The 20399-nt window shown below is 65.2% G+C and overlaps 3 protein-coding genes across 3 annotated transcripts; 1 reads left to right on the plus strand and 2 right to left on the minus strand.

Moving 5' to 3' along the window:
• The first annotated feature begins 6011 nt into the window (after window positions 1-6011).
• LOC128138399 (acetylcholinesterase-like) lies at window positions 6012-13176 on the plus strand. The gene is given in 18 exon segments (XM_052779676.1): window positions 6012-6188; window positions 7962-8027; window positions 10026-10238; window positions 10240-10597; window positions 10600-10643; window positions 10645-10677; window positions 10679-10744; window positions 10746-10826; window positions 10829-10873; window positions 10876-10953; window positions 10955-11014; window positions 11017-11145; window positions 11148-11318; window positions 11321-11479; window positions 11482-11581; window positions 12462-12629; window positions 13054-13148; window positions 13150-13176. Coding segments are annotated over 18 exon segments (2070 nt in total).
• Window positions 13177-15096: 1920 nt separating this feature from the next.
• On the minus strand, window positions 15097-18663 carry CUNH17orf49 (chromosome unknown C17orf49 homolog). The gene is given in 10 exon segments (XM_052779678.1): window positions 15097-15324; window positions 15454-15549; window positions 16141-16147; window positions 16180-16293; window positions 16295-16328; window positions 16446-16504; window positions 16507-16549; window positions 17534-17604; window positions 17606-17629; window positions 18512-18663. Coding segments are annotated over 10 exon segments (696 nt in total). The 5' UTR covers window positions 18533-18663; the 3' UTR covers window position 15097.
• A 194-nt stretch (window positions 18664-18857) lies between these two features.
• Window positions 18858-20352, minus strand: RNASEK (ribonuclease K). The gene is made up of 3 exons (XM_052779680.1): window positions 20213-20352; window positions 19307-19386; window positions 18858-19175 (listed from the first exon to the last, which is right to left on the minus strand). The coding sequence occupies exons 1-3, from the start codon at window positions 20288-20290 to the stop codon at window positions 19037-19039; spliced, it is 297 nt and encodes a 98-aa protein (XP_052635640.1). The 5' UTR covers window positions 20291-20352; the 3' UTR covers window positions 18858-19036.
• Between the last annotated feature and the right edge of the window lie 47 nt (window positions 20353-20399).

A 20399-nucleotide genomic window follows, 5' to 3' on the forward strand; every position in this document is an offset into this window, starting at 1 on the left:
GTCAGGGACCCCTTACTTGAGGCTGATGATCCTCACGCCCTCGTAGCCGGGGACATTCCCGTAGATCTTCTTTATCTGCAAAGCCAAAGGCTTGCATGAGCCACCACCGAGGGGGACAAGATGGCTGTGGAGGGACAACTCAGTCCCCTGTCCTCACCTCCTTTCGGAAGTGCTCCTCAAAGGAGTGGTAGGTCTCCGACTGGGTGTCCTTCAGCTCCTCCGAGTAGTTGAAGTTGGTGATGGTCACCACCATCTCCATGTCGGCCACGATCGTTCCCGGGTAAGCTAGAGGACACAAGAGATGAAGGAAGGGACGTGGTGGCCCTGGGAGGGGGGGGACAGGACCTCCAGGGAGGTCACGGGGGTGGGTGGGTGGAGGTGGCACTTACGGAGGCCAGTCTCGATGGAGTTGGTGGAGAACTCGCACAAGGGGCCGTAGAAATACAGGGTGCAGAGACACTTGATGCCATCGTAGGTGCCTCCATTCTGGCAGACAACTGGGTGGGGGCAAGGGGGGGTCAGCAGGGCACCCTAGGGGACCCCCAGGGCCAGGGGGACCCACTCGGAGCTGGGTAGGGTGGAGGTGACGCCTGGGGCATGATGGAGGTGGATGTGGGGGGGACACGACTCACCCGAAGGAACGACTGTGCTGGAGGTTGTTGTGGAGGTTGCTTGGGTGGTGGTGGGTGCTGTGGGGATCACTTGGGTGGTGGTGGTGGGTGCTGCCATGGAGGTCACCTCTGTAGAGGTGACAGCAACGGAGGTGGCTCCAGTGGTGGAGATGGCAGTGGAGGAATCTGCTGAGGTGGTGGGCAATGGCGTTGAGGTCCCATCTGTGGCAGTGACAGTGCTTGGGGTGGCTCCTGTGGTGGAGACAGCAGTGGATGAGTCTCCAGAGGTGGTGGGTGAAGCCGTTGAGGTCACTGCTGTAGGTGTGACAGTGTTGGCGGTGGCTGCAGTGGTGGAGACAGTGGTGGAGGTCTGTCCTGAGATGGTAGTGGAAGCCATGGAGGTCCCATCTGTGAAGGTGACAGCAGTGGAGGTGGCTGCAGTGGTGGAAACGGCAGTGGAGGAATCTCCTGAGATGGTAGTGGAAGATATGGAGGTCCCATCTATGGAGGTGACAGTGCTTGGAGTGGCTCCAGTGGTGGAGAAGGAAGTGGATGAGTCTCCGGAGGTGGTGGGTGCTGCTGTTGAGGTCACCTCTGTGGAGGTGACAGTGCTGGCGGTGGCTGCAGTGGTGGACAAGGAAGTGGATGAGTCTCCGGAGGTGGTGGGTGCTGCCGTGGAGGTCACCTCTGTGGAGGTGACAGCAGTGGAGATGACTCCACTGGTCGAGAAGGCAGTAGAGGTCTGTGCTGAGATAGTCGTGGAAGCCATGGAGGTCACCTCTGTGGAGGTGACAGTGCTGGCAGTGGCTCCTGTGGTGGAGACAGCAGTGGATGAGTCTCCAGAGGTGGTGGGTGATGCCGTGGAGGTCACCGCTGTAGGTGTGACAGTGCTGGCGGTGGCTGCAGTGGTGGAGACAGCAGTGGAGGAATCTCCTGAGATGGTGGTGGAAGCCATGGAGGTCACCTCTGTGGAGGTGACAGTGCTGGTGGTGGCTCCCGTGGTGGATAAGGCAGTGGATGAGTCTCTGGAGGTGGTGGGCGATGCCGTGGAGGTCACCTCTGTGGAGGTGACAGCAGTGGAGATGACTCCACTGGTCGAGAAGGCTGTGGAGGTCTGTGCTGAGATAGTCGTGGAAGCCATGGAGGTCACCTCTGTGGAGGTGACAGTGCTGGTGGTGGCTCCCGTGGTGGATAAGGCAGTGGATGAGTCTCTGGAGGTGGTGGGCGATGCCGTGGAGGTCACCTCTGTGGAGGTGACAGCAGTGGAGATGGCTCCAGTGGTTGAGAAGGTAGTGGAGGTCTGTCCTGAGATAGTTGTGGAAGCCATGGAGGTCACCTCTGTGGAGGTGACAGTGCTGGTGGTGGCTCCCGTGGTGGATAAGGCAGTGGATGAGTCTCTGGAGGTGGTGGGCGATGCCGTGGAGGTCACCTCTGTGGAGGTGACAGCAGTGGAGGTGGCTCCCATGGTGGTGATGGCAGTGGAGGAATCTTCTGAGGTGGTGGGTGCTGCCGTTGAGGTCACCTCTGTGGAGGTGGCAGCAGTGGAGATGGCTCCTGTGGTCGAGAAGGCTGTGGACGTCTGTCCTGAGATGGTTGTGGAAGCCATGGAGGACACCTCTGTGGCGGTGACAGTGGTTGGGGTGGCTCCTGTGGTGGAGACAGCAGTGGATGAGTCTCCGGAGGTTGTGGGTGATGCCATTGAGGTCCCATCTGTGGAGGTGACAGCAGTAGACATGGCTCCAGTGGTCGAGAAGTCAGTGGACGTCTGTCCTGAGATAGTTGTGGAAGCCATGGAGGTCACCTCTGTGGAGGTGACAGTGCTGGCGGAGGCTGCAGTGGTGGACAAGGAAGTGGATGAGTCTCCGGAGGTGGTGGGTGCTGCCGTGGAGGTCACCTCTGTGGAGGTGACAGCAGTGGAGATGACTCCACTGGTCGAGAAGGCAGTAGAGGTCTGTGCTGAGATAGTCGTGGAAGCCATGGAGGTCACCTCTGTGGAGGTGACAGTGCCTGAGGTGGCTCCAGTGGTGGAGAAGGAAGTGGATGAGTCTCCAGAGGTTGTGGGGACTGCCACTGAGGTCACCTCTGTGGAGGTGGCAGCAATGGAGGTGGCTCCCGTCGTGGAGATGGCAGTGGAGGAGTCTGCTGAGGTGGTTGTGGAAGCCATGGAGGTCACGTCTGTGGAGGTGACGGTGCTGGTGGTGGCTCCCGTGGTGGATAAGGCAGTGGATGAGTCTCCGGAGGTGGTGGGCGATGCCGTTGAGGTCATGTCTGTGGAGGTGGCAGCAATGGAAGTGGCTCCCGTGGTGGTGACGGCAGTGGAGGAGTCTGCTGAGGTGACCGTGGAAGCCATGGAGGTCACATCTGTGGAGGTGACGGTGCTGGTGGTGGCTGCAGTGGTGGACAAGGCAGTGGATGAGTCTCTGGAGGTGGTGGGCGATGCCGTGGAGGTGGCAGCAGTGGAGGTGGCTCCCATGGTGGTGACGGCAGTGGAGGAATCTTCTGAGGTGGTGGGTGCTGCTGTTGAGGTCACCTCTGTGGAGGTGGCAGCAGTGGAGATGGCTCCTGTGGTCGAGATGGCTATGGAGGTCTGTCCTGAGATAGTCGTGGAAGCCATGGAGGTCACCTCTGTGGAGGTGACAGTGCCTGAGGTGGCTCCAGTGGTCAAGGAAGTGGATGAGTCTCCAGAGGTGGTGGGCGATGCCGTGGAGGTCATGTCTGTGGAGGTGGCAGCAGTGGAGGTGGCTCCCACGGTGGTGACGGCAGTGGAGGAATCTTCTGAGGTGGTGGGTGCTGCCGTTGAGGTCACCTCTGTGGAGGTGGCAGCAGTGGAGGTGGTTCCAGTGGTCAAGAAGGCTGTGGAGGTCTGTCCTGAGATCGTGGTGGAAGCCATGGAGGTCACCTCTGTGGAGGTGACAGTGCTGGCGGTGACTCCAGTGGTCAAGGAAGTGGATGAGTCTCCAGAGGTGGTGGGTGCTGCTGTTGTGGTCATGTCTGAGAACGTGACAGCAGTAGAGGTGACTCCAGTGGTTGAGAAGTCAGTGGAGGTCTGTCCTGAGATGATTGTGGAAGTCACGTCTGTGGAGGTGACAACCGTGGGGGTGGCTCCCGTGGTGGATAAGGCAGTGGATGAGTCTCCGGAGGTGGTGGGTGATGCCGTTGAGGTCACCTCTGTGGAGGTGGCAGCAATGGAAGTGGCTCCCGTGGTGGTGACGGCAGTGGAGGAGTCTGCTGAGGTGGTCGTGGAAGCCATGGAGGTCACATCTGTGGAGGTGACCACCGTGGGGGTCACTCCCGTGGTGGAGACAGCAGTGGATGAGTGTCCAGACGCGGTGGGCAATGCCGTTGAGGTCCCATCTGTGGAGGTGACAGCAGTGGAGATGGCTCCACTGGTCGAGAAGGCAGTAGAGGTCTGTCCTGATATAGTCGTGGAAGCCATGGAGGTCCCGTCTGTGGAGGTGACAGTGCTTGGAGTGGCTCCAGAGGTGGATAAGGCAGTGGATGAGTCTCCAGAGGTGGTGAGGACTGCCATTGAGGTCACCTCTGTGGAGGGTGGCAGCAATGGAGGTGGCTCCCGTGGTGGAGATGGTTGTGGAGGTCTGTCCTGAGATAGTCGTGGAAGCCATGGAGGTCACCTCTGTGGAGGTGACAGCAGTGGAGATGGCTCCAGTGGTCGAGATGGCAGTAGAGGTCTGTGCTGAGATAGTCGTGGAAGCCATGGAGGTCACCTCTGTGGAGGTGACGGTGCTGGTGGTGGCTCCCGTGGTGGATAAGGCAGTGGATGAGTCTCCAGAGGTGGTGGGTGCTGCTGTTGAGGTCACCTCTGTGGAGGTGACAGCAGTGGAGATGGCTCCAGTGGTCGAGATGGCAGTAGAGGTCTGTGCTGAGATAGTCGTGGAAGCCATGGAGGTCACCTCTGTGGAGGTGACAGTGCTGGCAGTGGCTCCTGTGGTGGAGACAGCAGTGGATGAGTCTCCAGAGGTGGTGGGTGATGCCGTTGAGGTCACTGCTGTAGATGTGACAGTGCTGGTGGTGGCTTGCAGTGGTGGAGAAAGCAGTGGAAGTCTGTCCTGAGATGGTTGTGGAAGCCATGGAGGTCACATCTGTGGAGGGTGACAGCAGTAGAGATGGCTCCAGTGGTCGAGAAGTCAGTGGAGGTCTGTCCTGAGGTGGCTGTGGAAGTCACTGAAGTCACGTCTGTGGAGGTGACAACCGTGGGGGTGGCTCCCGTGGTGGATAAGGCAGTGGATGAGTCTCCGGAGGTGGTGGGTGATGCCGTTGAGGTCACCTCTGTGGAGGTGGCAGCAATGGAAGTGGCTCCCGTGGTGGTGACGGCAGTGGAGGAGTCTGCTGAGGTGGGTCGTGGAAGCCATGGAGGTCACATCTGTGGAGGTGACCACCGTGGGGGTCACTCCCGTGGTGGAGACAGCAGTGGATGAGTGTCCAGACGCGGTGGGCAATGCCGTTGAGGTCCCATCTGTGGAGGTGACAGCAGTGGAGATGGCTCCACTGGTCGAGAAGGCAGTAGAGGTCTGTCCTGATATAGTCGTGGAAGCCATGGAGGTCCCGTCTGTGGAGGGTGACAGTGCTTGGAGTGGCTCCAGAGGTGGATAAGGCAGTGGATGAGTCTCCAGAGGTGGTGAGGACTGCCATTGAGGTCACCTCTGTGGAGGTGGCAGCAATGGAGGTGGCTCCCGTGGTGGAGATGGTTGTGGAGGTCTGTCCTGAGATAGTCGTGGAAGCCATGGAGGTCACCTCTGTGGAGGTGACAGCAGTGGAGATGGCTCCAGTGGTCGAGATGGCAGTAGAGGTCTGTGCTGAGATAGTCGTGGAAGCCATGGAGGTCACATCTGTGGAGGTGACAGTGCTGGCAGTGGCTCCTGTGGTGGAGACAGCAGTGGAGGAATCTTCTGAGGTGGTGGGTGCTGCTGTGGAGGTCACCTCTGTGGAGGTGGCAGCAGTAGAGGTGACTCCAGTGGTGGAGAAGTCAGTGGACGACTGTCCTGAGATGGTTGTGGAAGCCAGGGAGGCCACGTCTCTGGAGGTGACAGTGCCTGAGGTGGTCACCGTGATGTCGGTTTGTCCTGAGCTGTTGATACCTGTTGTAGTGGTGGTGGCTCCTGTGGTGAAGACCGTGGAGGAAGCTGCTGAGATTGTGGCTCCTTCTGCAGCGGTTGACAGCCCTGGCGTCCCCTCCATTCCCCGACCTCAGCTGGACTTCTCCAACGAGTTGGCAGAAGCGCCAAAGCTGCTTCCTCACCTCGACGCTGCGTGACCAGACCACCACCCCCCAACCCTCCCCCCACCGTGTCCCCCAACCCAACAACCTCCCCGTGGAGAAGACCCCAACCTTCCCTTGCCTCCCTCCTCCTCCTCCTCCTCCTCCTCTTCCTTTGTGCCTGGATGCCCTCCAACCTCGCCGCTGCCATCTTCTCCCCCTTCCCCCTTGCTGGTGGGTCTCCAAAACTCACCTACCACCGTCCAACCCAAGAGGACGACCGTCCAACCGCCCCGGCCACCCCGCCATGGCCCCCGTCCTTCCTCCGCGGTGCCGGGAACCAACTGAACCGCGTGGCCGAGGTGCGGCCCCCAGAAATATGACGCTGGGGGGGGGCGTCTCGGACCCTTGTCCCCACCATTTCGGTTGTGCAATAAGGGTGATTGGGCGGGGCAGGGGGTGAAAGGGGCGTGACACACGTGGTGACACACGTATCAGAGAATGTCACGGCGTCATCGTCACGCCCGGCAGTCGGGTGGCATTTCCTCCACTCCGGGGGGGGGGGGTTGGTTTTGGCATGGGGTTGGGTCATAAATGGGTGGCAGCACCCTAGAGGAGGGGTGGGGAGATGTCGGGGGGGTTGGTGGGGACGTGGGGGAGATGGGGTTCTCCTCGTTTGGTGGGGACGTGGGGACGTGGGGTTGTCCTGGCTCATGGTGGGGGACGTGGGGACCGGGGACATGGGGGATGTGGGGTTGTCCTCATGCTTGGTGGGGACATGGGGGACAGGGGACAGGGGGTGGTCCTCCTGTCTGGGGGCTGTGGGACATGGGGGGACGTCGGGGTGTTCTCAGTTCGGTGGGGACGTGGGGTTGTCCTGGTACGTGGTGGGGACGTGGGACAGGGGGGTGGTCCTCATGTTCGGTGGGGACGTGGGACGGGTCTGTCCCGGTACGTGGTGGGGACGTGGGGACGGGTCTGTCCCGGTGCTGGGCGGCCCTTGGCAGGACAAGGGGGGGCAGGGACAGGTTTGGGGTCCCCCCAGGGTCCCCAGTGACACGTGATGGGGCGTGTGTCCCCCCTGCTGACATCACGGGTGCCACCCCCCCCCCCAACTGGAGGGCAGGGGTGCCGCAGGCGGGGCCGGGGACCTTTGTCCGGGTGACTCGGGCACCCACGGGTGGGGACGGGCACGGGGGGGGGGAACAACACGCCCGGCACACGTGACCCCCTCGCACGCGTGTGCAATAGAGGGGTCCCCATGGCACACGTATGTAAATACGGGGGGAACCATGCGTGTGCACTACGGGGTGCCGGGTGGCACACGCGTGTACAATAGAGGGGTCCCTGTGACACACGTATGTAAAATATAGGGGTCCAGTGGCACACGCGTGTGCAATAGAGGGGTGCTGGTGACACACACATGTGCACTATGGGGTGCTGGTGGCACACATATGTAAAAATATGGAGGTCCCCATGGCACACACGTGTGCAATAGAGGGGTCCTCGGTGACACACGTATGTAAATACCAGAGTCCCGGTGACACACACGTGTGTGCACATGTGGTGGCACACGCATGTACACACGTGGGGGTCTTGGCAGCACACGCGTGTGCAGTATGGGGCTCCTGGTGACACGTGTGCGCGCACTATGGGGTGCCAGTGGCACACGTATGTACACGCGCGGGGGGTCCCCGGTGACACACGCGTGTGCGCGCACACACCCCCACGGCCCGGACACGGGGGGGGTCCCGGCCCGGCTCGGGTTCCCCCGGGATAATTATAGCACTGGGGGGGCGGACACCTGGGGCAGCGCAGTGGGGGCTGCAGTGGGGCTGCAATGGGGCTGCAATGGAGATGCAATGGAGGCTGCAGTGGGGCTGCAATGGAGCACTGCTGCAGTGCAGTGGGGCAGCAGTGGGGTTGCAGTGGGGCAGCAGTGGAGCACTGCAGTGCAGTGGGGCAGCAGTGGGGGCAGCCCCCCCCCCCGGTTGGGTGCTGGGTGGGGGAGGGGGGTGCGCAGCCCCCCGGCCGCCCGGATCCCCCCCCCGGGGCTTGGGGGAGGGGGCGGCACTGCAGCAGGGGGAGGGGGCGGCTCCATGTGACCCCTCCCCCCTCCCCCCCCCCCAATTTAACCCTTCCCCCCCCGGTGTTTTTCCAGACGCCGGAGCAGAAGCGACGCAGGACGGAGGCGAGAGCGGGTCCGGCCCTCTGTCCCCCCCCCCCCCCCCCCCCCGGCCTCCAGCCCCATCCCTCCCCCTCCCCCCACCTCTCCATCCCTTCCATCCCCCTCCATCGCCCCCCATCCCCCCATCCCCCAGCCCTCCCCCTCCCCCCTCCCCTCCCCCCCCATTGCCCCCCATGAGCCCCCATCCCCCCCCTCCATCCCTCCCCCCCTTCCCCTCCCCCCCCCCCCGCCCCACCCTCGGGTACCACTTGCAATGGGGGGGGGAGGGGCGGAGGGGGGGGGTCCCTGTGGGGGCAGGGCTCTATAGGGCTGGGTCTATAGGGGCTGGGGGGGTCACCCTGTGGATGTATAGGGGTTAGGGGGGTTTCCCTATAGGGCAGGGCTCTATGGGGCTGGGCATATAGGAGATGGGGGGGGGTTTCTCCCTAGGGATGTATAGGGGATGGGGGGGTCCCTATAGGGCAGGTGTCTATGGGGCTGGGCCTATAGGGGCTAGGGGGGGACAACCTGTGGATGTATAGGGGATGGGGGGGGTTTCCCTATAGGGCAGGGCTCTATGGGGCTGGGCGTATAGGAGATGGGGGAGGGTGTCTCCCTGTGGATGTATAGAGGATGGGGTCTCCCTATGGGGCAGGGTCTATAAGGGCTGGGGGTCTCCCTAGGGATGTAGAGTGGACGATGGGGTTCTCCTGTGGGGCGGGGGGGGCTCTGGGGGTCCCTATAGGGCAGGTGTCTGTGGGGCTGGGTCTATAGGGGATGGGGGGGGGTCTCCCTGTGGATGTATAGGGGATGGGGGGGTTCCCCTATAGGGCAGGGCTCTATGGGTGTGGGTCTGTAGGGGCTGGGGGTCCCCCTAGGGATGTATAGGGGATGATGGGGGTCCTTCTGTGGGGCAGGGTGTCCCTATGGGGCTGGGCTCCATGGGGCTGGCTGTGTAGGGGGATGGGCGTCTCCCTGTGGATGTGTAGGGGATGGGGGGGGGTGTTGTCTCCCTGTGGGGCAGGTTCTATGAGGCTGGATGTATAGGGGCTGGGCATCTCCCTATGGCTGTATAGGGGCTGGGTGTCCCTATGGGGCTGGCTGTGTAGGGGGATGGGTGTCTCCCTATGGATGTATGGGGGGGGGGGTGTCTCCCTATGGGGCAGGGTTCTACAGGGCCAGACCCATAGGAGACTCCCTATAGGGCCAGATCTATGGGGGGCTGGGGGGCGTCCCTGTGGGGTGGGGCTCACACACACGCACTCGCAGGCGCCGTTACACGCGTGTGCCCCCCCCCGACCCCTGGCGCACACGCTTGCACACACGTGTGACCCCCCCCCCGCCCCCGGCAGTTTCCGCCCGGGGATTTATGGGGCTATTTCGGGAGCTGCCACCTGCCCCGGCCCCACAGCTGCCCCCCGGGGGGGGCCCCTGGAGGGGGGGGGCCCTACGGGGTGGGGGGGGGGGGCGGGCAGCTACCCAGCACCCAGCCCAGGGTGTCCCACGGCCACAGACCTGCCCCAAGTGGAGCCCATAGCTCTGCCCCATAGCCCTGCCCCACGGCCGTGACTCTGCCCCATAGCCCTGCCCCACAGCCGTGGCCCAAGCCACCGGCAGGGACAGAGGGACCATGGGGCCGGGCAGGGGGGCACTGGGGGGGCACTGGGGATGCTGGGACCCGACGTCCGGGGACCCCGCCCAGCCGCCGGCAGCCGATAACGCGGCGGTGATGGCACCCATGGGTGGGGGTCCCCACTGCACTGGGCGGGGCGGGGGGCATAGAACTGGGGGTCCGCCAGCACCGGGGGGGGGTGTCCCACAGCACAGAGGGGGCCCATTGCACCAGGGTCCCCCCCTAGCCCCATGGCTGCCCCCCAGCCCCATAGATGCCCCCCAACTCCATGGGTCCCATTGCACCCGGGTGCCCCCCATCACCCAGATGCCCCCCCCATCTCCCATCACCCCCGGGTGGCCCCCCCCCCACCCCAAGGGGGCCCCGTCCCCCCCCCCCCAACTCCGTCTCTCTCCGCAGCCTCCTGCACCATGGGGGGCCGGGCGTCCCCGGCGTTCCCGGTTCTCCTCCTCTTTCTTCTCCCCACCGTCCCGGCCAACGCCGACGAGCTGGTGGTCCCCACCGCCGGCGGTTCCGGTGAGAGGTATCCGTCTACCGGCCGGCACCGACCACGTCATCGCCTTTTTGGGGATCCCTTATGCCGAACCCCCGTTGGGTCATCTTCGTTTCCAACCCCCCTCGTCCGGTGAGATCTTGGCGCGGGGTGTTGGATGCTTCTTCCCACCGTCACGCTTGTTACCAGGCGGTGGACACCATGTTCCCCGGTTTTGGTGGTTCCGAGATGTGGAACCCCAACCGGGAGATGAGCGAAGATTGTCTCTACCTCAACGTTTGGGTACCGGCTCCTCGACCTTCCACCGCCGTCCCCGTCTTGGTTTGGATCTACGGCGGCGGCTTCTACAGCGGAGCCGCCTCCTTGGACGTCTACGACGGACGCTACCTCGCCGCCGCCGAAGGGGTGGTGGTGGTCTCCATGAACTACCCGGGTCGGCGCTTTGGGTTTCTTGGCTTTACCGGGACACCCGGAAGCGCCGGGGTAACGTCGGGTTGTTGGATCAACGGTTGGCTTTGAGATGGGGTTCAAAGCAACATCGGCGCCTTCGGCGGAGACGCCCGGCGCCGTCACCCTCTTCGGGGAAAGCGCCGGTGCCGCCTCCGTCGGTTTGCACTTGTTGTCCGCCACCAGCCGTCCCCCTCTTTCGCCGGGCCGTCCTACAAAGCGGGTCCCCCAACGGTCCGTGGGCCACCGTGGGGGGTCGGCGGAGGGACGACGGCGAGCGGCCACCTTGGGCAAACTGGTGGGATGCGGCTGGCGGCTGGCACCGTCGCCAACGAGACGGAGCTGTTAGGTTGTCTCCGAGGCAAGACGCCGCCGGAGTTGGTAGAGGCAAGAGGCGGCGGTGTTGCCTCAACAAGGGGTCTTCCGCTTCGCCTTCGTGCCGGTGGGTGGACGGGGACTTCTTGGTGGACACCCCCCGAAGCCTTGTTGGGGGCCAGCGGTCGCCCCGAGGCCGAGGTGCTTCTGGGAGCCGTCCAAGACGAAGGCACCTACTTCTTGGTCTACGGGGGTGCCGGGTTTCGGGGAAAGATAACGAGAGCTTAATTAGCCGGGAGGAGTTTTTGGGGGGGGTGAGGTTGGGGGGTGCCCCAAGCCCAAACGAGCTGGCGGCGGAGGCGGTGGTCTTGCAGTACACCGACTGGTTGGACCAAGATAACCCCGTGAAGAACCGGGAGGCGCTGGATGACATCGTGGGGGGACCACAAACGTGGTGTGTCCCCTGATGCACTTCGCCCAGCGGTGGGCGGAGCGGGGCGGGACGGTCTTCGCTTACCTCTTCGACCATCGAGCGTCCAACCTGCTGTGGCCGCCGTGGATGGGGGTCCCTCACGGCTACGAGATCGAGGTTCGTCTTCGGGCAACCCCTCAACCCCCAGCCTCAACTACACGGCCGAGGAGGAGCAGCTCAGCCGCAGGATCATGCGCTACTGGGGCAACTTTGCGCGCAGCGGGGTAGGTGCCACGGAGGGGGGCGGTGGGTGGAAGACGCGGATGGAGGGACGAAGATGCACCTACGTAGGTGCCGAAGGGTTGGGTGGGCGGATGGAGATAAAGCCTACGGAGATGGTTGAAGGGTTGGGCGGATGGATGGATGAAGATAAGGCTACGTAAATGCTGAAGGGTTGGGCGGCATGGGTAGATGGATGAAGATGGACCTACGTAGGTGGTTGAAGGGTTGGGTGGATGGATGGAGAAGATAATCCTACGAAGATGGCTGATTGAAAGCTTGGGTGGGTGGATGGATGGAGGGATGGATGGAGGGATGAAGATTTGCCTACGTAAATGCTGAAGGGTTGGGTGGATGGATGGAGGGATGAAGATGTGCCTACATAGATGGTTGGTTGAACCGTTGGATGGATGGATGAAGATGCGCCTGTGTAGCTGGTTGAAGGGTTGGGTGGAGGGATGGAGGATGAAGATAAGCCTACGCAGATGGTTGATTGAAGGGTTGGGTGGATGGAGGGATGGATGGGTGGAGGTAGGGACGGAGGGTAGAAGGCACAGACGGAGGGAGGGGTGAAGAAAAGTCTGCGTAGATGGTCGATTGAAGGGTCGGTGGACAGATGGTAGATGGTGGAGAGGCTGAGGAGAAGCCTACGTAGAGGGCTGATTGAAGGGTTGGGTGGGCAGAGGGATGAAGGTAAGTCTACGTAGATGTTGAAGGGGGTGGGTGGGTGGATGAAGATGCACCCACGTAGACAGATGGGTGGAGCGACGGAGGGTAGACAACATGGATGGATGAAGATAAGCCAACCTAGATGGAGGGACGGGATGGGATGGGGTGGGACGGGTACGAGAGCGGTGGTGTCGAGGCCACGCTGAGGCCGTCGCCGCAGGGGACCCCAACGAGCCGTCGGAGCGGGAGCGGCGCTGGCCGTCGTACACGGCGTCGGGGCAGCGCTACGCCCGCCTCAACGCCCGGCCCTTGGCCGTGGCCCACGGCCTCCGCGCCCAGGCCTGCGCCTTCTGGACGCGCTTCCTCCCCAAACTGCTCAACGTCACCGGTGAGGGGGGACACGGGGGGGGGACACGGGGACGGGGGTACCGGGGGAGGTGGCGCCGGGGGGTGATGGGGGACGTGGGGAGGCGACATCGGGGTTGTGGGGGGACGACACGAGATGATGGGGATCACGGGAGGCGACACCGGGGTTGTGTGGGGACATGGGGAAGGGTGACATCAGGGAGGTGGGGGGGACACACACGTGGCGCTGGGGGTCCCGGTCTCAGTTTTGGGGACACAGGGTCAATTTTGGGGTGCGGGGGGGGGGGTGGGTGGCATCTTTGGGGGGCGGCGGTGTCTCCCCACCTTGGCTGTAGCCCCATGGAGGAGCTGGTGCACCAGGGATGGTTTGGTTTGGGGAGGGTTTGGGGGTGACGGTGTCGGTTTTGGGGTGTCCCCCCCCCCCTCACTGAGCCTGTGGGGGCCAGGCCCGATGGAGGAGGCGGAGCGGCAATGGCGGTTGGAGTTTCACCGCTGGAGCTCCTACATGATGCGCTGGAAGAGCCAGTTCGAGCACTACAGCCCGGCAAGAGCGCTGCCACCAGCTCTGACCGCACCGGCACCGGCACCGGCACCCCAACGCACCCCCAACACAGCCCAACGCACCCCAAAGAACCCCCACTGGTATCGGTAACCCCACCGTGTTGGCACCCGGGCGTCAGCGTTGGCATTGGCACCCCAACCCAACCCAACGCACCCCAACCCAACCCAACCCAACGCACCCAAGAAGCCCCCACTGGTATCGGTAACCCCACTGCGTCGCCGTCGGCACCGGCGCCTCCACCACAGCCGCGGCGGCACGGCACCGCGCGGGAACGGGCGCCGGCAACCATCGGCGTCGGGTTTGGCGTCCCAACGCGTCGGCGCCGGCATCCCAACGCGCCGGCGTCGCCGTCGGCGCCGGCGTCCCACCGTGCCGCGCTGCACCCCGCACCAGCACCCGCACCGGTGTTGGCGTGGGGCCCCCCCCGTCCCCCCCCCGGACTCGGCCAGCCCCAACCGCAGCCACGTGTCCCCCCCGCCCCCACCTCAAGCAGAACCAAAGCCCCGGCACAGCCCCCCGACACCCCCCAACCCCCCCCAACACACCCCCCCGCACCCCCCATAGACCCCCCCCCCCCCGCACCCCCAACCCCCCCCATACTCCCCAGACCTCCCCTGCACCCCCAGACACCCCCTCTGCACCCCCCACCCCATACAGACCCCCCCAAATCCCCATACACCCCCCTTGTACCCCCCTACAGCCCCTCCTGCACCCCAAACACCCCCCTGCACCCCCCCAACACAGAGCCCCCCCAAACCCTCCTGCACCCCCCCCACCCCAAAAAGCTCCCCCCAAATCCCCCTGCTCCCCCAGCCCCCCCCCAACAGAGCCCCCCCAAATGCCCCTGCGGCCCCCCAGAGCCCACCCCATAGAGCCCCCCCCCAAACCCTCCTGCACCCCCCAGGGAACCCCAACAGCCCCCCCCCAAATCTCTGCACCCCCAAACTCCTCCATCACCCCCCCACATCTCTGCACCCCATAAAGCCCCCCCCAAACCCTCCCTGCAACCCCCCCCAAAATTGGGGGGGGTCACTGTGCCCCCCTTACCCGGTGTCACCCCAATAAAGGCTCGAACCCAGCACCCTGGCTTTGGGGGGGGGGGGGGGGGGGGCAAACGACCCATGGGGGGGAATCCCCAAATCTGAGGGCCCCCCCCAGTACCCAGGGGACGGGGGGGACGACATGGGGGGGGGCAGGGACACCAGTTTGGGGGTGACATGGGGGAGGGGGGGGCACTGGGGACACTGGTTTGGGGGCACAGGGGCCACTGAGGGTCGTGTCATCCCCCCCCCAAGATGGTGACACCCCCCCCCCCCCCAAGACACTGGCAGGACACGGTGACACCGAAACGCCGGGGGGGGACCCCGACCTTTTAATTGGGTGGGGGGGGGTGATGGGGGGGGTCCCCCCTTCTGCTGCCCCCCCCCCCCATAGCACCCCATGGGGACCCTGTCACCCCATGGGGGGGGGGGTCCCTTGGAAGGGGGGGGGCGGGGGGTCCTCAAAGGGGTGGGGGGGTCACCAAGGGGCTTTGGGGGACCCCAAAACAGTGGGGGGGTCCCACGGGGGGGGTCCCCTAAGGGAGTGTGGGGGTGGGGGGGTGGTCCCAGAGGGGTCTGGGGGCGTCCCCAGGGGAGACTGGGGGGGGGCTTTGGGGGACCCCAAAGGGATCAGGGGGGCTCTGGGGGACCCCAAAATGGGAGGGGTTCTGGGGGACCCCAAGGGGGTGGGGGGGGCCCCAAGGTGGGGTTGGCTGGGCTATGGGGGACCCCAAAATGGGGTGGCGGGGGGCTCTGGGGGTAGGGGAGGTCTGCACGTGGTTTGGGGTGGGCTCTAGGGGAGTGGGGGGGGTCCCCAAAGGGGTCTGGTGGGGGGGGTTAGGGGACCCCAAAAGAGTTGGGGGGTCCCCAGGGGGGTCGGAGGGGGCTCTAGGGGACCCCAAAGGGGTGGGGGTGTCCCCAAAAGGGTCTAGGGATGCCAAAGGAGGGGGGGGGGTCCCCAGGGGGGTCTGGGGGAAGCCCAGGAAAGACTGGGGGGGTCTGGGAACACCCCGGGAAGTTTGGGGGGGCCCCAGGGGGCTTGGTGGGGTCAGCGGGAGAGCAGAGGGCCGGTCTCCGGGGGGGGCCGAGCGTCCCCGAGTCGAGGTTCAAGCTGTCTGGAAAGAGGGAGAGAAGGTGACGAGGGGTGCCCCAGGTGCACCCCCCCCAAAATTTTGGGCTCCCCCTCAAGATTCTGGGGACCCCCAAGATCTTGGGGAACACCCCCCCCCCCAGCCCCCCCATACCCTGGTCGAAGTTGAGCTTCTTGGCGGGGGGGGTCTCGCTGAGCCCCTCGATGTCCACGAGGTCCCCGGTGGCTTCGGTGTCACTCAGGGTGACATCTTGGGGGGGGGACACACAAAAAGGGGGGGGGTCAGGGTGACCCCGAGAAGGTTGGGGGGACCCCCAGGGAGAAAAGGGGGGGGCAGGGAGGACCCCAGAGGGGACAAGGGGACCCTGGGGGCGGGGGGGGGCTCAGGGAGACCCAAGAATAAAAGGGGGGGGTCAGGGAGGAGATGGGGACCCTGGGGGGTCAGGGGGACCCCAAAAATAAAAGGGGGGGGTCAAGGGAGATGGGGAGCCTGGGGGGGATTCAGGGGGACCCCAGGGGGGATGTGGGGAACTTGGGGGAGCTCAGGGGACCCCAAAAAATAAAAGGGGGGGTCAAGGAGGAGATGGGGACTCAGGGGGGGCTCAGGAGGTCCCCAGAGGGGATGGGGGACCCCTAAAATAAAAGGGGGGGGCAAGGAGGTGATGGGGACCCTGGGGGGGAGGTCAGGGGGACCCCAAGGGGATGTGGGGACCCTGGGGGGGGGAACTCAGGGGGACCCCCCAAAATAAAAGGGGGGGGGTCAGGGGGAGGAGATGGAGACCCCAGGAAGAAAGAAAGAAAGGGGGGGGCAAGCGGCAGTGACACCCCCAAACCCCCTTACCTGCAACTTTCTGCTCTCTTCCCAGGGGGACCGGGGTGGGTCATGGGGGGTGTCCCCCGGGGGGGGCCCCAACTTGGGGTCCCCCCCCACCCTCCTTTCCGGGGTCCTTTTTTGGGGGGAGTCGGCAGGGAGGGGAACGCCGCTGTCCTCGTAGGGCTTTGCGCTTGGCCGTCGCTTTGATCTGAGCCCTAAAAAAATACAAAATTGGGGGTGGGGGGGAGGTTTTGAGAGATTTGGGGGGCGGAGGAGAGATTTTTGGGGGGGGGGAACCCCAAAAAAAAACCATCCCCCCCCCCCTCCCTTACACCGTGCGGTCCTTGATGAGGGCGCTGATGCGGTTCAGGTCCTCCCCGAAGCGTTTCACCCGCTGCCCCGGAGCAGCTCCAGCTCCGGCTCCGTCCATTTGGCTCTGGGGGGGGTTTGGGGGGTTTTTTTTTGGGGGGGGGGAGTTTAAAAAGGGGGGGCCCTGACCCTATAGACTCCCCCTTCCCCCGCTATGGCTCGCCTTCCCCGGGGGGTTTGGGGGTCTATAGTTACCCCCAAAGCGATGGGGGGGGGGGGGCGTGGGAAAGCTCGTTTTTGGGGTCTCGTTAGCTCGGCCCCCGCGGGTCGGAATTGCGGGTGTCGGGGCGAGCAGGGCGCCCGAGGGGTCCGGTGGGGGACCCCCGACCCCGTAGGGGACCCCAACGCGCCCCATAGGGACCCCTGGGACCCCGCAGGGAGCCCCACAGACCCCGGTAGGGACCTTGGGACCCCATAAGGACCCCGGGAGCCTACAGGGACCCCAAAACACCCTGTAGGGACCCCCGAAGCCCTATAGGGACCCTCTGATCCCATAGGGGACCCCAACATGTCCCATAGGGGACCCCTGACCCCCATAGGGACCCCCCACAGACCCCTATAGGGACCCCCGTGACCCCACAGGGGACCCCAACACACCCCATAGGGACCTGCCAAGCCCCACGGGGCCCCCCCAAGCCCCACGGGGACCCCGTGAGCCCACAGGGAGTCCCAGAGGCCCCGTTAGGGTCCCCCCAAGACCTATAGGGACCCCCAGGACCCCCCCCGGGACCCCCCCCAAGCCCCGCTCACACCGGACCGGGGAGGAGTCAGAGCCAGGGTGCAGCTGGATGGTCAGCTGCCCCACAGGGACCCCAAAACACCCCACAGGGACCCCAAAACAACCTATGGGGACCCCTGAAGCCCCATAGGGGACCCCCAGGCCCCCCCCAAACCCCCTCCCACTCAGACAGGAGTCGGAGCCGGGGTGCAGCTGCACGGTCAGCTGCCCCACAGGGACCCCCAAAACACCCCACAGGGACCCCCCAAGCCCCACAGGGACCCCCTGCCCCCCCCAGGTCCCCCCCCCCGGGCCCCCAAACCCCGCTCACACCCGGCCGGGGAGGAGTCGGAAACGGGGTGCAGCTGCATGGTCAGCTCCCCCAGTTTGGTGAAGGCTGCGCCCAGCCGCCGAGAAGATCTCGCCCACCTGCGGGGACCCGCAGCCTGACGGCACCGGCACCGGCACCGGGACCAGCACCGGCACCAACACCGGCACTGGGACCAGCAATGACACCGGCACTGGGACCAGCACCGGCACCCAGGACCAGCATCGACACCAGCACCAGCACACGGCACCGGCACACAGCACCCAGGAGCAGCATCGGGACCAGAACCGACACCAGCGCTGGGACAGCATCAGCACCAGCACCGTACTGGGACCGTGCTGAGGTTGGCACCAGCGCCAGGACCAGCACCGTACTGGGACCAGAACTGGGACTGGAACCCAAACGGGGATGGGGACTGGGACCGGGACCTGAACTGGGACCAGAACTGGGACCCAGACTAGTTTCCAGACCAGGACCCAGACTGGGACCAGAACCCCTTCACTGGGACTGGAACTGGGATCCAGACCTGATCTGGGACCAGAACCAGAACTGGGAGCCGCACTGGGACCAGTACCACCCCACCGGGACCAGAACTGGGACCCAGACTGGTTTCCAGACCAGGACCCAGACTGGGACCAGAACCCCTTCACTGGGACTGGAACTGGGATCCAGACCTGATCTGGGACCAGAACCAGAACTGGGAGCCGGACTGGAACCAGTACCCACCCCACCAGGACCAGAACTGGGACCCAAACTGGGACCAGGGCCTGAACTGGGGCCCAAACTGGGACCAGTACCGCCCCCACTGGGACCACACCTGGGCCCGGAACCCCCCGCTGGGGTCAGGGACCGACCCGGACCCCGAACCGGAAGTGGGCCAGAACCGGAAGTGAGCCCCTCACCAGTACCGGACACCCCCCCCCCCGAGGCCCAACCGTTCCCGGAAGCGACCGGAACACCCCCCCCCCCCCCCAAAAACCCACCTTCGTGGACGCTGACGTCATCGCCCCCCGCCCCGGCCCCTCCGGCCGCCGCCGCCTCCGCTCCGGCTCCTCTATGGTCGCGGCCCGGCGGGACGCTCTGCCCCGCGCGCCCTCTATGGTGCCGCCGGCCGCTCTCGCTCCCCTCAAGCCCCGCCTCTCTCCCTCAAGCCCCCGCCCCAAGCCCCGCCTTCCCCAAGCCCCGCCCCATACTCCTACTTCCGCCTAGCGCGCCCCTCCCGCGCCGCTCTACCCCTTCCTCTCGCTGACCTTAACCCCTTCCCCCGCCAGCGCGCTCTCCCCCCCCCAAAAAAGGACGCCCCCCCCCCACAAACCACCATAACGGGGGTAGGGATCAACACGTTTTATTGGGGTGCCTGGTCCATAGTGGTCTGCGTTGCTACAGGGAGAGAAGAGCTGGTCCTCCACACCTGGTTTTGGGGGCGGGGGGGGTGGGGAGGGCTTCAGGGGTTCCCCTCCCCCTTTAATTTTTTTGGGGGGGGGGGTCCCTAAATTTTCGGGGTGTCCCTAACGGACCATGTACTCCTTGCGCTTGTTGAGGCGACCCTGGCAGAGGGAGAAGCCCCCCAGGAGGGCGTAGAGCCCGGCGGCGATGAAGCAGTTGTAGCTGACCTGTTCGTAAAGGCGATAGATCCGCTCCGGGCCGCTGGTTTTTTTTTTGGGGGGGGGGAAGTGAAAAAAAAAAAAAAAAAAAAAAGGGGGGTCAAAAGGGTTGGGGGGGGGTATTTGGGGTGCTGATCCCCCCCCCTAACCCCCCCCCACGACCCCCAGACTCACTCTTTAAAGTCTTCCTCTGTGAAGGGGACGTCCTCGATGAGGACGGCGGAGTGGACATTGAAGAAGATGCCCAGGAGGACCTGGGGAAAAAAAGGGGGGGTAATTTTTTTTGGGGGGGGGGGGGGGGGTGGAGTGTGGAGACCCCCCCCGGGGTGCAGGCAGGGCTGCCCCACCCCCCCTTTCTCCCTGCCTTCACCCTGCCTGCGCTTGTCACGGGGGGGGGGTGTGATGGGGACAGGGTGACGCAGGGGCACCTGAGGGGAAGTGGGTGCTGGGGGGAGGCGGGGGGGGGGGATTGGGGGGAAAGGGGGGGGTTGTGCTCCCTTCCCCCCCCCTTCTGTGGCGCTGCAGCCCCCCCCCAAGTCTGAGCTGCCCCCATATATAGGGCCCCCAGCCCCACACATAGGGTCCCAGCCCCACATATATAGCCCCCCCCCAGCCCCACAGACACCTCCCAAATAACCCCCCAGCCCCTCGGAAGCCCCACAGACCTTCCCCCCCCCAGCCCCACAGAACCCCCCCCAGCCCCACAGGGACCCCCCCAGCCCCCCCTTCAGCCCCACAGGACCCCCCCCCTCAGTCCCAGCCCCACACAAACCCACTCAGCCCCACCAGGCTCCCCCCCAGCCCCACAGGACCCCCCTTCCCCCCCTGCCCCCCCTTCAGCCCCCCCAGAGCCTCTGCCCCACAGGGACCCCCTCTCAGCCCCCCCAGGACCCCCCCCCCCCAGACCCACCGGGACCCCCCTGAGCCCCACAAGACACCCCCCCAGAGCCTCTGCCCCCCCAGGATCCCCCCCCCAGACCCACCGGGACCCCCCTTCAGCCCCACCGTGCCCCCCCCCAGTGCCTCCCTCCAGCCCCCACAGGACCTCCGCCCCACAAGAACCCCCCCCCCACCCCTCACCAGCATGACGACCCCCCAGGCGCTGAGGACGAGGCCGCAGGCCGCCATCTTAGGCCCGCAGCAGAGCAGCGAGGCCATGGCGGCCGCTCGGCCCGGCGGCGGGGCGCAGACTGAGAAGCTCCGCCCCCTCCGTGCGTCACCCACGCCCCCGTGCGCCACCACGCCTCCTGGTCTCTGACCACGCCCC

Source organism: Harpia harpyja, unplaced genomic scaffold, assembly GCF_026419915.1.
Source record: "Harpia harpyja isolate bHarHar1 unplaced genomic scaffold, bHarHar1 primary haplotype scaffold_400, whole genome shotgun sequence".
Classification (NCBI taxonomy): Eukaryota; Metazoa; Chordata; class Aves; order Accipitriformes; family Accipitridae; genus Harpia; species Harpia harpyja.

Coding starts and splice junctions, on each gene's coding strand:
- RNASEK (XM_052779680.1), bottom strand. CDS start 20,290: ATGGCCTCGCTGCTCTGCTGCGGGCCTAAGATGGCGGCCTGCGGCCTC. Junction 19,387..20,212: donor CCTGGGGGGTCGTCATGCTG/GTGAGGGGTGGG, acceptor TTTTTTCCCCAG/GTCCTCCTGGGCATCTTCTT. Junction 19,176..19,306: donor ACAGAGGAAGACTTTAAAGA/GTGAGTCTGGGG, acceptor AAAAAAAACCAG/CGGCCCGGAGCGGATCTATC.